We start from the raw sequence: 16,504 nt of genomic DNA, 5'->3' as shown, positions 1-16,504 counted from the left end.
ACAGCCAAACGCATCCATGACAAGGCAGGAGACAAGTGAATCAAGAGCAAACATCTTTATAACTCTCCTTATCAGCTACTTTTCTGAACCAATATTGATAGAATATTTTATTTTATTTTTTTTAAACTAATCTCCTGTGAGACAATTTTATTACATCTTCACTTGCTTTACGATGCCACAAATGTATAGGTCTAATAGCTGATACCAACTCATTCCAAAACGTGTCTGATATTCATGCCTCACATTTTATTATTATTTATTTCTTAGCAGTCACCCTTACCCAGGGCGCACGCAAATGCAAAAGCCATTTTACTACCAAAACACTTGGTATTCACATATAACTATTTAATATAAAAGGCCCTTTTTCATGGACTTGTGATCAAATTAGCTTATTCTAAACCTATGCCTCTCTAGTCTGAAAAGTAAATTCTGAATCTGAGGCATATTTAACTACGACATGCATATTACAAGATCCCCAGGTTAGGGTCCTCAAAATGCGCCCTGGTTTTATGTTGAAGCTCCATTTCACTTATTTGTAGGACACTGCAACTTTAGGAACTTTATCACAATATTAGGAAAATGCATGTCATACAACAGATATTGACTATAACACTCCATGAGTAGCTCCCAGCGCATTGGAAACCAGTGTTGAGTTACTGTGATTTGAGTCACCTTGGCACATCTAAAGCTTGCCAGGAACACCCTCGAAATCCTGGATTGCATAATACAAACTATGACCATAAAGGTTTTGGACATGGATCAAGCACAACTTACCGGTGGGTCTGTTGCAATTGCTGCACATTCTACCTTTACCGTATTCAGAACATATTGCACTGAAACCAAATAATGTACTGCATTGGCATTAGGCTTCAATTACTAGCGCAGCAGCAGCACCATCTTGTGGTGAGAAAGGGAACTGGCTATTTAGGTTTTCCTTTCCCGAACGGGTGCTTACGGTACCCAAGAATGGGATGCCTGTCGATGTGGTTAAAAGCTAAGGAATCTAAATATTTTAAAACAATAAAAAGGGGACCAGTGAAAAGGCTAATTATTTATTTCATATAGTGTTTATTTATCTTATTTTCCAGGGAAAAGCCTCCCTAGCAGCTAAAAGTAGAAGGAAACACGTTAGATTCTGATGCAACATTCTCTCAATTCTTTTCTCTCTCTTTTTAAACTAAACTCAAAACCATGAAATGCATTTTTGGTAGAACAAATAACTTTGGTACATACATACGGATGATACACATAGTAAACACCTATTTTTTTCTAAAACTAATTAAATGACAGAAAATAAATTCTGCACAAACCCTTCTGAAACATCTGTAGCAGATTTTCTTTACTACAGCTAAATTGAAGGACTGTGAAAAATGCAAGTCTCTATAACTTTTAAAACAAATTCACTACACACAATTGATTAGAAAAAAAAAAAAAAAAAAAAATTTGTTGGCATTAAACCAGCAAGTGCTTTCAATTACTTCAGGAAATCCTGAAAATAATAAGAAAGTGCTTATAATGATATTATTTAAACACAACATGAAGAAGTGGGATTTCTTTATTATTTGTGTGCTTTGTCAGTGGTGTGAGTCCACACAGGTTGGCGCTTCTCAATAAAGGACTTAATCCCCTCTTGTCCATCTTTCAATGCCAAGTTGTCCACCATGGCCTGGGAGGCCATGCTGTAAGCTGTGTTGCGTCCCTCTGCCATCTGTCTGTAAAACATAGCTTTGCCAAGAGACACTACAGGCTTGCTTGTGTCACATATCTTTTGGGCAATCTTCAAGGTCTCTTCTTCTAGCCTCTCCTCAGGTACAACCTTGCTAACCAGGCCATGGAGCAAGGCATCTTGGGCAGATATTGGTGCACCAGTAAAAAGCATTTCCAAAGCTACCTAGAATTAGATATGAAATAATCAATCAGTAAAGTCTAATCATTTGAGTTAATTTTGTAAACGTGGTCCCAAATAAACATTACTCACACATTTCTCTATGATCTAGTTATATTTTGGGGGACATTCAAATAAAACAGCTGCAGTAATTAATTCCTGAATTTTAAAAGACAAATGAACACTGTAGGTGTCGCTAGGTGCTTTTCAAACTTACCTTTCTTGGCACTGCTCTGCCAATAGCAACAGCAGGTGTTGAACAGAACAGTCCAATGTTTACTCCTGGGGTGGCGAACATGGATTTTTCAGAAGCCACTGCAATATCACAGCTGGCAACAAGTTGGCACCCGGCAGCCGTGGCCATGCCATTTACCATGGCAATAACTGGCACAGGTATATCTTGAATCAAGTTCATGACCTGTATGCAAAAATCATAACTATAATTAGGTGGAGATAACAGATGGTCATTTCAAATGATTTGTTTAAAACTGTAAATTTGACCCACGTTATTGAGACAACAATGATGGACAGCAAACACAGCGATAACTATAAAGACAATCATTAGTAAGAGTGGCAATAATAAAATAGATTATACAGATGAACAGGCCCAGAGTATTTGAGAATGGAATAACTATGGTGAAAACAATGAGGCCCATGTTACCTAATGTAAAATATACCTCAAATGACTAGAGTTAACAAATCACATTTACATGGCCCAGTGGAGAGACTATTTTATAACTCCCTTCCACTGCGGGTGTAATGAGACGTGTATGTGGTGGTAATCAGGTGTGTAGCAAGGGCGTAGCTAGGAACAGGTTTTTACTGAGGCTAATTTTTGTCTAAAAAAAAAAAAAAAAAATCCCTGCATATCCTGTATGTTATGAAGGTAAAAGTTTGCATCTTATAAAGCCTGGAGACTATTAATGCAAACTGCAAAGCAATATAAGTCGCTAACTCTTCAGCCATGACCCACCTTGGATGATGTTTGAAATTTCATGACCCACATTTGTTTTTTTTAAACAAACTGTCTCCCCGCAAAAAAAAAAACACCAACCTAAAATTACCATATTCATTGTCAGAAATGTGACATTAAAAGGACAAGAAGAATAGGACTTATAAATATGAATAAGTAGATGGGTTTATACCTTCATTGAGAGACATGCGCTTGGTTCACTGCTACTGAAGTTAATATTGAGACTGGTGACACTGATGCTACAACTGGAACTGGCAAGACTGGTGCTGCCACTGCTGGAACTTCAGCTGCTACTGCTGGATCTGATAAGACTGGTGCAGCCAGTGCTGAGACTGGCAAGACTGGTGCTGCTACTGCCAGAACACAATACTGTAGGGAGTCAGCCTGTGTGCCAAATACATATGGCCCCATGCACTAGCCAGTACTGTATAAAGCTATAAATGTAAGCCAGGTAGGGCAATACTTGGAGAGAGCATCAGTGTGCAGTTAAAGTGGTGAGAAATAAATAAACCCATTTAAATAAAACAAACTCAGCCACCTCGTTTACAAATCTTCTACAACACATCAGTATTAATAACAGTACTTGGATTTTTTCTCTAAAGGAAACATTAGGAAAATATAAATATTTTAAAACTGCTGGTGCCAAACAGTGAATTTATGGGTAGAATTATCTCCAATTCTTCTAGCCCATGGCATCGGGCCATCGCACACAAATACAAGACATGGAAAGTACTGAAAACTAAGAGCTATGAATCATTTAATACGGGGAGAGGGAAGGCGTTGCCATTGCGCAAGAAAAACACTGATTTATCAAAATGTATCACAGCTAAATATCACACAGGACTGTCAGCAGAAAAACAATATTAACATAAGAAATACAATCACTAAACATTCATACCCAGAGCTGGCTTCTTCTGAAAGAAATGTATTACAGATTGGTTTCTTCATTTCATCTTTGAATACGTACAGTACCGAACCATCAACGGGACTACATGACCCGTAGCTCCAGGGGCTGGTTGTACTAATAAAAAATGGGATCAAATCCAAATTCACTGGAGTCGGATCACGAGAAGGCGTTGTACTAAGCGGATCTGGATCAGGCTCCACTGATCCATACTCTTCATCCAATTCTGGAGCTACGCATGGCATAACTATGGAAACTGACCAATGAGAAGCGAACATGTCTGTGTGGCGTGAAGTTTCAATGCCCTGGCTGTCAAATTTGTATATTGTGAGCCTGAGATTACAGTTATGTTATGAAGAAATGGCAAATAAAAAAATACCATAAAATGTACATACCTGTCAACATCGAGTTTTCAAAATAAGGGAGCTTTTGTAAATTGAAATCTTATTGGCCCGAACTGAAGTGAATACCTACATAAGGCATACAACTAATCCACTTTATTATTTGGCAAAATGATATACTGCGATATGGTGCTCCCTCCAATTGCTTTTAAAAAGGAATATCAAAACAGAAAAACAACCATGAGATGCTTCACAATACAGTTCTCTCTTGACCCCTGTGGTTGTTAATGCACTGTAGTTGTAAGTAGACGATTTGGCACCAACCAATACTTTGTGATCAGGTCCACTGTAGTTGATTGTCCATGACATCAGTTGCTTCAATAAGTCAATTTAAAAAAGCCAAAATACACAACATGGTATTGGAACATTACTCCTTACACTGCACATAGGCCTATGTGGCAGATCAATAATACAACTGTCTGAAGCATTGCATTATCAACTGGTTCTGTTATAAATTAATAGTCTACGGCTGTATATAAACACATTATCAATCAAGCTGAATTTCTAAAGCAAAGTTGATGCTGCAATTGTCGTAAAATCCCTGTTTTTATTTCTATGACTTTTAGACTTTCCTGCAGAATACTTTGCAATTTGTGAGTCTGGAAACATGTCTAATACAGATTTGCTGAACTAGTCACATCATGCAAAGGTCTCTGCATTTGTAACTTTCTTGACTTCCATTTTGTCTTTGGCAACAAAAGATGTTATAATTGAAGAGCTGGTTTTCTGAGTGTCACTGGCTTTTTGGTGGTGTTGTGCTTACCAGAAACATCACTCTTTCTCCCATGTCCCACCGTTAAAATCAGTCATGCATAATTTATAGAAAGTATGCCTTTTTCCAGCGTTGCTTAGAATTATGTGAGACTATGCTGTTGTGTAAGAAGCTTGAAATTCGCATCAATATTATTATTTATTTATTACCAGGAGGGCTTATTGCACGCAAAGCCATCGTAGATGGTCAAGTATTTGGGCTTGCCTCCCACATTGAATGCATGCCTGCCACAGGGCGCCCCTGGGTCCTAAACCCTGCTGGGTACAGACAGGGACTGCAGTAACCACACACAGGCCATGACTTTTGCTGACATAATGGGATTTAAGAGTAGAGTTTTGAGCAAAACACAGGCGACTCCTGCTGATAAAACATGTCGCTGCCTCAATGTACGCTACACCCCTGTGTATGTGGTGGTAATGAGGTGTGTATTTGGTCAGTTTTAGGTACAAATACAGCCCTGATGGATATGAGAATAGAGCTATAAGTAACAATGAAAACAATAATTTATCTAGCGTGGTGGTTTACAGTTAAACTATCAATACAGTAATACAATAACAGGCACTACTGAACTTCTTAAATAAACAATGATTTACATTGAACAGTAGTAAACAAGACCCTCACCTGTGCGCAGGCCTCAAACACCTTGCTGTGATGCTCCCTCCCTTGTGTGGAGGTAAGCTCCTTCAAATCATGACCAGAAGAAAAAACAGGCCCTTCAGCTGCAAAAGAAAATATCAGTTTTTAATGAGCTGTGAACACAAAAGTGTTACAAAACTAACTGTAATGTGGGCTAACATAAAGATACAAAATAACCATGTTACATTGAACACGTCATTAATATCAGCCTGCTGGATACAGCAAAACCTTTTGAAAAACTTTGTAATAGGATCTGATAGACCATTTACAAAAACCAAAAATAAATAAAATACTTTGCCCAAAGACATACAGGGCACAACTAAGCTGTTGCCAGACAAATTCTTATTTGATTTTTGTGCCCAGTTATCTACCTTTGGCTTAACTGGAGGCTTGTCCTTTCTACTGGGTCTCTTATAGAAGTGCCAAGCACAAACCATCCATTGAGAGAGACACCACTACTGTATGTATGATTTCAAGGGCAGCTGGGGGTTACAGTATGTGCCTTTTGCTCACATGCATAATGGATTTCATTAATTCCCCCCCCCCGTTGCTGAAGTACAATACATTCCAAGAAGCCAGTACTGTCCAATATGCTTACCAGTAGCAAAACTATACCTGAAATAATGATAACTCTGAGGTCCTCTCTTTCTAACTCGTGTAGAATGTCAGTCTGCAGAGAGTTCAGCATGGCAAGCGACAAAGCATTTCTTTTCTTGGGGTTATTTAGAATTATACTTCTACAAAAACAAAATACAACAAGCTTAGAAATCGTATGGGATCTTGTATAACCCCCAAATATTATCAGTTGATTTATAAATGAGTAAATAAGGTAGCCATAAAAAAATAATAATAATAATAATAATAAAAAAAAAACCCTAAAACAAAACAACAAAAAAATTGATTATAAAAAGGGAATATTTACTGTTCGGGGCAATGAACCAATTGCTCAGTACTTGATAAGTCGTTTAAAAAACGAACTCACTTTTTCACTTTTTTTTTTTTTTTTTTTTTTTTTTTACACACTATCTGTGTATCAAATCCCCCCCCTTCCGGGGGGGGGGGGGGGGGGACCCAAAAAAAACCCAAAAACAACTAAAAAAAACCCCACTAAGTTAGAGTTCTTATTTTATTTTTTACTATTGACAGTAAAAATCCGTGAAATGTGCGGTGCTTTTTTGATACAGTATTTCAACCTTTCTACAATGCATCAAATAATGTTTCAGAAAGTAGTCACGCTTTAAACACGCTTTCAAAAATAGAATCCATTTAATTCGGTTCCACAACCATGATCTCTGTGCGCTCTGTATTTAAAGCCATACTTAAATGTAAATGTAAAACTAAATGATATAAAATTTATATTTATATATATATATAATATATATATATATATTATAATATATATATATAATATTTAACGTCAGCAGGACGGTATTTTCAGTATGAATTATTAAAATGTCAGCATAAAGTACAATGCATGGACCGTACTTTATATTTTGATCACACATAGTATCTGCCCTAATTATGTGTTCTAACCTTATTCCATTGTGTTGAACCCTGGCTGTCAGTTTTTCAGACTGAGCGTGGGTAGCGAGAGGCCTCTTCATCCCAGCATCATAAACACATGTTTTCGTTGCCAATCTGCTAAACAGCAACACTTTTCTAAAAAGACAGATCTTTAACGCCACTGCTGGAGAAGCCATATTTTGTTTTCCAAAGAACAAGAAAGAACAAAAATCTAAGAGCACGTACTAAGCCATCATTTAATTATTGTAGGCTCAGTAGCGACACCTACACTTGGCGGACTACGTAATTACTGCTAGCAGTCTTTATTATATTCAGGAGATGGCGCCAGTACAAAACCTATAATGTACGGTAGGTTATGCAATTTAAACTTCAATTATAAACATTTCAAACCATCCAAAATAGCAAAATAGTAACACATGCAAGCATATAACTTCAATGATAGCAGTGTTTGTTATTCTGCATGCACAAATATACAGTATCAAACTTAGCGTTTACTTGTATGTATTTACTAGGATGAAGAATAAGCTGTATGGATTCCTGATGCAAGATAAAACACGCTCCTTTATATTTACCTTTGCACCTTACTGCATGCAGGCACTGTTGGAATGAAGAATAGGAATAAGTGACAATTCTTATTCAATAAACTAACTTTACTTAAAACTGAATAATGCCTCATTCTTGTGACGAATGCTTAATTCTCTCTAAATTTAGAGAGCTCATACAAATTATACTGAAATGCGTTTTATGTCTCAAATATAACAGTGTTGATTCTTGTGCACTGCATGTGTGTATTGACATTAAAACACATTGTAAAAGGGGAAAACACACACCTGGGTTCAGAACATGTCAGTGCAGTCCTGGCAGTCCTGGTAACAACATCTGATTAAAATCAGAGACCCAGTATTTATAGATTATGTTTCCTTGAAAAAATGGTGGAAATGTGATAAGTTCAGAAAGCCATATGAACATACAAAAGCTAGTCTTATTCCATCTTTGAAGGATGTAAACAAATTCGACTTGCAATTCTAATAAAATGCAAGAAAACGAAACAGAAGAACAATGTAGTAAAAAAAAAAATGCCAAGAGATTAGTATAAAACAGAAGAGGATTATGGGATACTGCAGTTTTGAATTTCTCTGGTCCCAAAGCTAATAAAAGAAGTGCGCTGTGGATGTGGTAGGATGATAAAATCAAAAGCCTGAACATCCTTCTAATTACAATTAGTTTGAAATGGGGATAGTCTGGAGACAACCAAACCCCTGCCCCTTTCTTCAGATTATTTATAAGGATACTTAAAAAAAAAAAAAAAAAAAAAGAGATCATGCACCTCATTGACTTATTACTAAATTACCAATGGAATTTGAAAATAAGACATACTGAAAACAAGATCTTCCCAATTAATAATATTGTAATGTTTAGAAGTGCTAGTCACATACAATAGAAAACAGTGATACAAAACCACTCTAAGAGGACATAAGAAAATAGCTTATGTATTATTGTGACAGAGAAAGAATGAATCTTGGTTATAAATCTACATCCCGACCTGTGGGGGCGCTGTGTAAAGGGAACAGTGTGCCCTGGACTGGATGGTCTTACAATTCATCTCAGGGAAATGTGCAAGTCAGCCATCTAGAAAGGGGGTGGTGCTACGGTACACCAAGTCATCACCCAGAAAGGAAGCGGTTTGGAGAAACGGTTGCACTTGCTAACCAAGGGAACGTGGCTAAACGGTTACAAGCGAACCCATGAAGGGGAGTAAAAAAGTAACCCTTAGTGTTTGTTTGTTTTGTCATGTCTAATTGTGTCACTTGCAGCACTCACTCTGGACTTATGATTGTGTGTATGTCTTTGTGTATGTTATACTGTGTTTATTATTTCAGGACATTTTTATTGGATTACTAGACAGGATTATTTTCAGGACATTAACCCATTGTTTAGAAGTCTCATTTGAAGTGTTTTTTAAATCCCCAAAAGTAAAGACTAAAGCTAAGGTTTACAATTTTAGAAAAGCAAACTATGAAGGTATGAAACAGAGACTAACAGAAGTAGATTGGAGTAAAATAGAGAAAACACCCACAGAAGAAGGATGGTTGTTCTTCAAAAATGTAGTACTAGAGGCGCAAAACAATTACATCCCTAAAGTAGACAAATCTAAATGTAAAACTAAATTGCCAAAATGGTTTAATAGATCAATTAAAAAAAATATTCAGCGAAAAAAGGCACTTTACAGAGCATTAAAAAGGACCAAAAAGAAAGTACGCAGAAAGAGTACACAGAACTGCAAACGCAAGTCAAAAAGGAAGTTAGAAAGGCCAAGAGAGAAATAGAAATGAACATTGCTAAGGGAGCTAAAACCAATTCCAAAATGTTTTTCCAATATTACAACAGCAAGAGAACATTCAAAGAGGAGATTAAATGTTTAAGAGATACAAATGGCAAAATCGTAGAGGAAGAAAAAAAAATAGCAAATATGTTAAATGATTACTTTTCACAAGTTTTTACAAAGGAAGATACTGACAACATGCCCCACATGTCATCCAGTTCCTATCCAGTTTTAAATAACTTTAGCATAACCGAGGCAGAAGTGTTAAAGGGACTAGGAGCTCTTAAAATAAACAAATCCCCTGGGCCGGATGAGATCCTCCCAGTAGTACTCAAAGAAATGAAAGGAGTAATTTACAAACCGCTAACCAAGATCATGCAGCAGTCTCTTGACACAGGGGTTGTACCGACAGACTGGAAAATTGCAAACGTAATACCGATCCACAAAAAGGGAAACAAAACTGAACCAGGTAACTACAGACCAGTAAGCCTGACTTCTATTATATGTAAACTTATGGAAACTATAATAAGATCCAAAATGGAAAATTACCTATATGGTAACAGGGTACTGGGAGACAGTCAACATGGTTTTAGGAAAGGGAGATCGTGTCCTAACTAACTTGCTTGATTTTTTTGAGGATGCAACATCGATAATGGATAATTGCAAAGCATATGACATGGTTTATTTAGATTTCCAGAAAGCTTTTGACAAAGTCCTGCACAAAAGATTAATTCTCAAACTGAACGCAGTTGGGATTCAAGGAAACACATGTACATGGATTAGGGAGTGGTTAACATGTAGAAAACAGAAAGTACTGATTAGAGGAAAAACCTCAGAATGGAGTGTGGTAACCAGCGGTGTACCACAGGGATCAGTATTAGGTCCTCTGCTATTCCTAATCTACATTAATGATTTAGATTCTGGTATAGTAAGCAAACTTGTTAAATTTGCAGACGACACAAAAATAGGAGGAGTGGCAAACACTGTTGCAGCAGCAAAGGTCATTCAAAATGATCTAGACAAGATTCAGAACTGGGCAGACACATGGCAAATGACATTTAATAGAGAAAAGTGTAAGGTACTGCACGCAGGAAATAAAAATGTACATTATAAATATCATATGGGAGATACTGAAATTGGAGAAGGAATCTATGAAAAAGACCTAGGAGTTTTTGTTGACTCAGAAATGTCTTCATCTAGACAATGTGGGGAAGCTATAAAAAAGGCTAACAAGATGCTCGGATACATTGTGAAAAGTGTTGAATTTAAATCAAGGGAAGTAATGTTAAAACTGTACAATGCACTAGTAAGACCTCATCTTGAATATTGTGTTCAGTTCTGGTCACCTCGCTATAAAAAAGATATTGCTGCTCTAGAAAGAGTGCAAAGAAGAGCGACCAGAATTATTCCGGGCTTAAAAGGCATGTCATATGCAGACAGGCTAAAAGAATTGAATCTGTTCAGTCTTGAACAAAGAAGACTACGTGGTGACCTAATTCAAGCATTCAAAATTCTAAAAGGTATTGACAGTGTCGACCCAAGGGACTTTTTCAGCCTGAAAAAAGAAACAAGGACCAGGGGTCACAAATGGAGTTTAGAAAAAGGGGCATTCAGAACAGAAAATAGGAGACACTTTTTTACACAGAGAATTGTGAGGGTCTGGAATCAACTCCACAGTAATGTTGTTGAAGCTGACACCCTGGGATCCTTCAAGAAGCTGCTTGATGAGATTTTGGGATCAATAAGCTACTAACAACCAAACGAGCAAGATGGGCCGAATGGCCTCCTCTCGTTTGTAAACTTTCTTATGTTCTTATGTTCTTATGTTTGGGACAGTGCAATACACATTGCTGTGTTCTGCCTAGGATTATTCTTTATGGTTGCCAGACTGGGATTACAAAATAAACGTCTGTTTGGATCATTAACTTTTTTTGTCTGTCTTGTTTCGTAATCACATCACCTCTACACCTGCGCACTGCAAACCACTCTGCCACAATTTATTATATACAGAGTGTACAAAACATTAGGAACACCTTCCTAATATTGAGTTGCACCCCCTTTTGCCCTCAGAACAGCCTCAATTCGTCGGGGCATGGACTCTACAAGGTGTCGAATGCTGGCCCATGTTGACTCCAATGTTACCCACAGTTGTGTCAAGCTGGCTGGTAGTGGATCTCTACTCCAAATAACTTGTTCCATCTCATCCCACAGATGCTCAATTGAACTGAGATCTGGTGACTGGGCTGACCACTGCAGGAAGCCGGATTTACTGTCATGTTCGTGGAACCATTCCTGGACAATCCTAGCCTTGTGGCATGGGGCATTATCCTGCTGAAAAAAAATCCATTAGCAGATGGATACACTGCTGCCATGAAGGGATGCACCTGATTGGCAGTGATGTTCAGATATCCTGTGGCATTCAAACGTCGCTCCACTTTTATCAAGGGGCCCAATGTGTGCCATGAAAACACACCCCACACCACCAGCCTCCAATGTTGACACATGGCATGGTGGATGCATGTACTCATGTGGTGTTCTCCATACCCTAGTCCTCCCATCAGCATGAAACCACAAGAACTGGGATTCATCAGACCAGGCAATGTTTCTCCAATCCTCCAGTGTCCAGTGTTTTTGTTCCTTAGCCCACTGCAACCACAGTTTCTTGTGTTTTGCTGAAAGAAGTAGAACTCTGTTAGGTCATCGACTGCCATACCTCATTCGTGTCAAGGTATGACGAGTTGTGCATTCTTTTATGGGTCCTTCGGCACCAATGTTGGACATGTCAGTTGACTAACTGTAGCCAGTCTGTTGCTCTACACAGTTCGTGTCAGGCTCCTTTGGCCTCTTTCATCAATGAGCCGTTTTCGACCACTGGCCTGTTGGCTGGATGTCCTTTAGGTGGTGGACTGGCACCTACTACCATACCCTGTTCAAAGGCACATAAATCTTTTGTCTTGCCCATTTACCCTCTGAATGGCACACATACACTATCCATGTCTCAATTGTGTCAACACTTAAAAATCCTTTTTTAACCTGTCTCCCCTTCATCTACACTGACTGAAGTGGATTGAACAGGTTACATCAATAAGGGATCATAGTTTTCACTTGGATTCACCTCGTCAGTCTATTTCATGGAAAGAGCAGGTATTCCTATTGTTTTGTACACTCAGTGTAAGAGTGTGTAATATGTAATTTTTATACATTAAAAATATATATATATATATATATAGACATACACACACACACACACACACACACATTTGGGAATAGATACATTAGCTGCCTTACAGCTGCGCCACACAGTAAATACTTTAACCCCTCTATTTATGAACAAAAACAAGTTGAAGCTGTTTTGCCAATTAGATTTTTACTACATTAACCTGTTTTTTATTAGGAAAATAAAATGAGTGAGGAATGAACTTTTTGCATTTTGCTGTTACACAATCTAAACGTCAGTTTTAATTTAAAATACATTTTGTACATGATGAAATACAATCTAACATTAATAAACATTGGGTTAATTTCCATTTTATTTTACATAAAAAACAGCAAAAATGAAATGTCTGAAGTTATTTGTAAAATGTTCCTTTTATATAAAAAAAAAAGAGAAAAAAAAAAAATCACCCCTGTACCATTTTATCATTTGTTCAACTGAGAGACACCCTTCCTGAACATCACTGTGTTTAAACTAAAGTTTACTGGGTGGGTGATACATCATGTCAGCCAACAGAACTAGGCATTAGCACAAGCTATATGCACTAAATCAATTAAAAAAAAACAAAAAAAAACACACAGATTGTTCTGTCCTAATAACTAAAAATAAATTTAAAAGACATACCATTCTTGGATGAAAGATATTGTGGGGAGAAAATGAATTCCTCTCAGTTAAAATAAAATATATTCAGTTATATAAAAATGGTGCCATGTAGTGTTTCCATGTGTGAGGTTTACAAAAGCAATACGAACACAACATGTTTGACATTTTAAAATATATCTGCACATATCTGAACTCCTTACAGTAAAACAGAATTTAAAAGAAGGCAAACAATAAATCATTTACACAAGCAGTAAACAGCAGCAATAATGTGCATACAATTGTTGAAAATATTTTCAGATAATGTACCTTTTTTTTTTTTTTTTTTTTTTTTTTTTTTTTTTTTTTTTTTTAAACAAAGAACATTGCAAAGTAAAAGACACAATGAGCCAAATTCTCAAAACTATGTTTTACTATAAATCATCAGCAGCACATGTTTTATTTCAGAAAGGAGAAACACAACCAATAAAGTTAACCAGCAATAAACAACTAAGACTTTTAACACAGGAACTTGTCAGTAGTTACGTTTCTTTTTCACTGTAGAATTGGAAGTGTTTTTTTTCTTTTCAGAAAAAAATTGCACCAGTGACAAATTTGGAGTAAATAGCTTTTGAGAATCTAGCCCACTGTTTATTAAATGTAACTGCGTTAAATGTAATGTTTATCAAAATATTAGTTCTATGAGACAACATAATTAGTTGGATGAGATAACTTAATGCTTATGTGAATTACATGTCTACCTATTTGGTAATGAATATGGTCCACACATATGGTTCATGGCTCAGCAGGATACCCTCTTACCAAAAACACACACAATATATATACAAATCACGCTTAGATTTTTGGATTTTTTTTTTTTTTACTTTGCACCAAGTTATCTCACAAAGATTCATATTTGAATAAAGAAGTTTCAATCTAGACAGCCTCCTTTTGTTTGACATTTACACCCAAGAACACAAGACAAAATATTTTATGAAAAGAACACTGAATGCTAATTTAAAAAACAAACATGAGTGTCACCTAACACTTCAGCAGCTGGCCTCCAGGTAATTTTTGCTACCGTTACTAGGAAAGCATAGTTCTCCAGAATCTAGAAAAGAGCTTAAGCATTGATACAATTCTAACCACATTTTAGATAAACTTGTTCCCAACTATGAATTTACTATGAAACATTACCTCTGTAGTTACTTAAAATATCTTACTCACACTTAGAGTTTCTGTCACGTAATTATCAGATCAGTATGTTGCTTGTAAACATAATAAAATCTCTATGATTACTGTTTGCCTTTGCTTTATAGCGATACTAGAACTTAATGATTCTTCACAGCAGCGCTGACTCTTGCGCTGAATGCCCATCTGTAGGATATCTGTAGTGTTGTGTATTCAAAGAGGTTTGGTGCAGCGGTCTACTCTGAGCCGGTGGTTCTGGATATGGAGTCCTGTATCGAAGTGAAGCATCTATAGATGCGGCAGAATAGTTAAACTCTTGAACTGGGTCCATCTGTGCCCTCTGAAAGCTTGGTGACCTTGGCACACTTCCCATGTACCGAGCATCAACCTCCTGACTCCATTGCTGCCCATGGTGCTCCTGTCTGTATGCAGAAACCTGGTTCAGTTGCTTCCTTTTTTCTTGCATATAGTCCACTTGTGGGTACACTGACACACCAACCAACTTCGTAGGCTGTCTTAAATAGTTGCTGGAATTTACAGAATCATACTGTGCATTTCTGTCAGCAGGGGTGACCATAATACGATTGGCCTTGGAAGAGCTGGAAAACTGATGGCTATTAACAGGGTAGGAGTTCATATATGTCTTTTCAGGAGATAGGTCTGCAGGAGTGGGCAGCATGGTACCATATTTTCTGTCGTCAGGCCTGACATCAATGCTGTAGTTGTACTGTGCTCGAGTTGGAGAGTTTCCATGATAACCAGGAGGAACAGAATAAGATGGAGGGGGTTTCCCATGGAATCTTTGGTCTGGACTATCAGACTGTACTGTGTGCATGTGAGATCTCTGTTGACCACCGACACTGACGCTGTTCAACATTTTTGTTGGACTACCAGATTTCAGTGACGGATTGACAAAAGCGGACTCATTTCTTGGACTGCGTGTAGTGGACCTTTCCAGCAGTCCATCTACACGGTTTTCAAAGTCGTGTTCAGCTCCAAACACATTATCATACTGTGATGCATTCGATCCCCTTTTGGTTTCATCAACAATCAAACCTCTAGTCTTTGGCCTCACAAAAAAAATCTGTGCTTCATCTGGACTGGATGAACTTGGAATGCTGTAGTTCACAGCCCTACTCCTACCATCAGCAGCAGCCTTTGCAGCTGCCTCCACAAGTTTAATTTCAGAAGGTTTATTCCATCTGGGTGCAAAGTCTTTCCTTGTGCTTGAAGTAGCATTTGAGTTATGGTTAGCCGCTACATTGTTAAACTGTCTAGAGCTGTCCTGACCTGAAGTCTGAGGTGCTGGTACACCATGCTGTTTATGAAGTTCTGCTTCTGATGAACCTCGAGCCCGGCCTTCATGTTTATCAGGTTTTTGTTGCTTAGCTGTGGATTTTTCAACTGAGTCCTTTCTCCCCCTGACATTGGAAGGTTTCTCCTTGTCCTTCTCTGGAGAGGACTTTTTCCTCAAGTGAGAGTGCAATTCTGACTTAGCACTGTTGCTCTGCCCATTGACAATATGATTTGAGATGACAGGCTGTGGCTCTGGTGGCATCTGCCCCAGTGGCTTCTTAGGAATTTCATCCTCTTTACCTATAAAACAACAAATAGAAAAAAAAAATGGAATACCTGGCATGTAAATATTACCAACAACAAAGGTCAAATTGTTAAAACTTTACAGATACAAATATATCTCAACATTAACATACACATTTCATGCAAATTAATAGCAATCACTACAGAGTAAAAAAAAAAAAAAAAAAAAAAAAAACACCAAAAAACAATTACAAACATAGCATCATGGTGCAATAAACACCTAGCTGGAGTACAGCACTGACATAGAAAGCATACACTAAAACCTTGAATGACTTTCTCAATACATAAATTAGGCTTTTAAATTGTATTAAATTTAAAAAAAAAAAAAAAAAACTATTTCATTTTCTATTGGTTACAATGGCTAAGTACACAGCATGTGCCAGAAAAACTAAATCAAATTCAAAACAAACAGATTGACGGATTAGAATTTACAAATGATGATACAGTGTGGTTAAAAAGAAACAAACTGAAACCCACGAAGTTCATTATATTCCAATAAAGTG

General features: G+C 37.3%; 2 protein-coding genes across 4 annotated transcripts in view; both read right to left on the bottom strand.

The window, feature by feature from the left end:
* Positions 1–479: 479 nt before the first annotated feature.
* echdc3 (enoyl CoA hydratase domain containing 3) lies at positions 480–7,302 on the bottom strand. The gene is made up of 5 exons (XM_041254764.1): positions 7,105–7,302; positions 6,187–6,308; positions 5,557–5,654; positions 2,103–2,303; positions 480–1,891 (listed from the first exon to the last, which is right to left on the bottom strand). The coding sequence occupies exons 1-5, from the start codon at positions 7,269–7,271 to the stop codon at positions 1,559–1,561; spliced, it is 921 nt and encodes a 306-aa protein (XP_041110698.1). The 5' UTR covers positions 7,272–7,302; the 3' UTR covers positions 480–1,558.
* A 6,262-nt stretch (positions 7,303–13,564) lies between these two features.
* The window catches only part of LOC121318267 (USP6 N-terminal-like protein), a 55,269-nt gene continuing 52,329 nt past the window's right edge, over positions 13,565–16,504 (bottom strand). For all 3 annotated transcript variants that reach the window (XM_041254762.1, XM_041254761.1, XM_041254763.1), the window contains one exon: positions 13,565–15,998. In XM_041254762.1, coding sequence (XP_041110696.1) covers positions 14,554–15,998 — 1,445 coding nt within the window. In that variant the 3' untranslated portion in view covers positions 13,565–14,553. The remainder of the gene's footprint in view (positions 15,999–16,504) is intronic.

This window comes from Polyodon spathula, chromosome 7, assembly GCF_017654505.1.
Source record: "Polyodon spathula isolate WHYD16114869_AA chromosome 7, ASM1765450v1, whole genome shotgun sequence".
NCBI lineage: Eukaryota > Metazoa > Chordata > Actinopteri > Acipenseriformes > Polyodontidae > Polyodon > Polyodon spathula.
The sequence above is the reverse complement of the archived record's forward strand: the minus strand, read 5'-3'. Positions and strand labels throughout refer to the sequence as shown.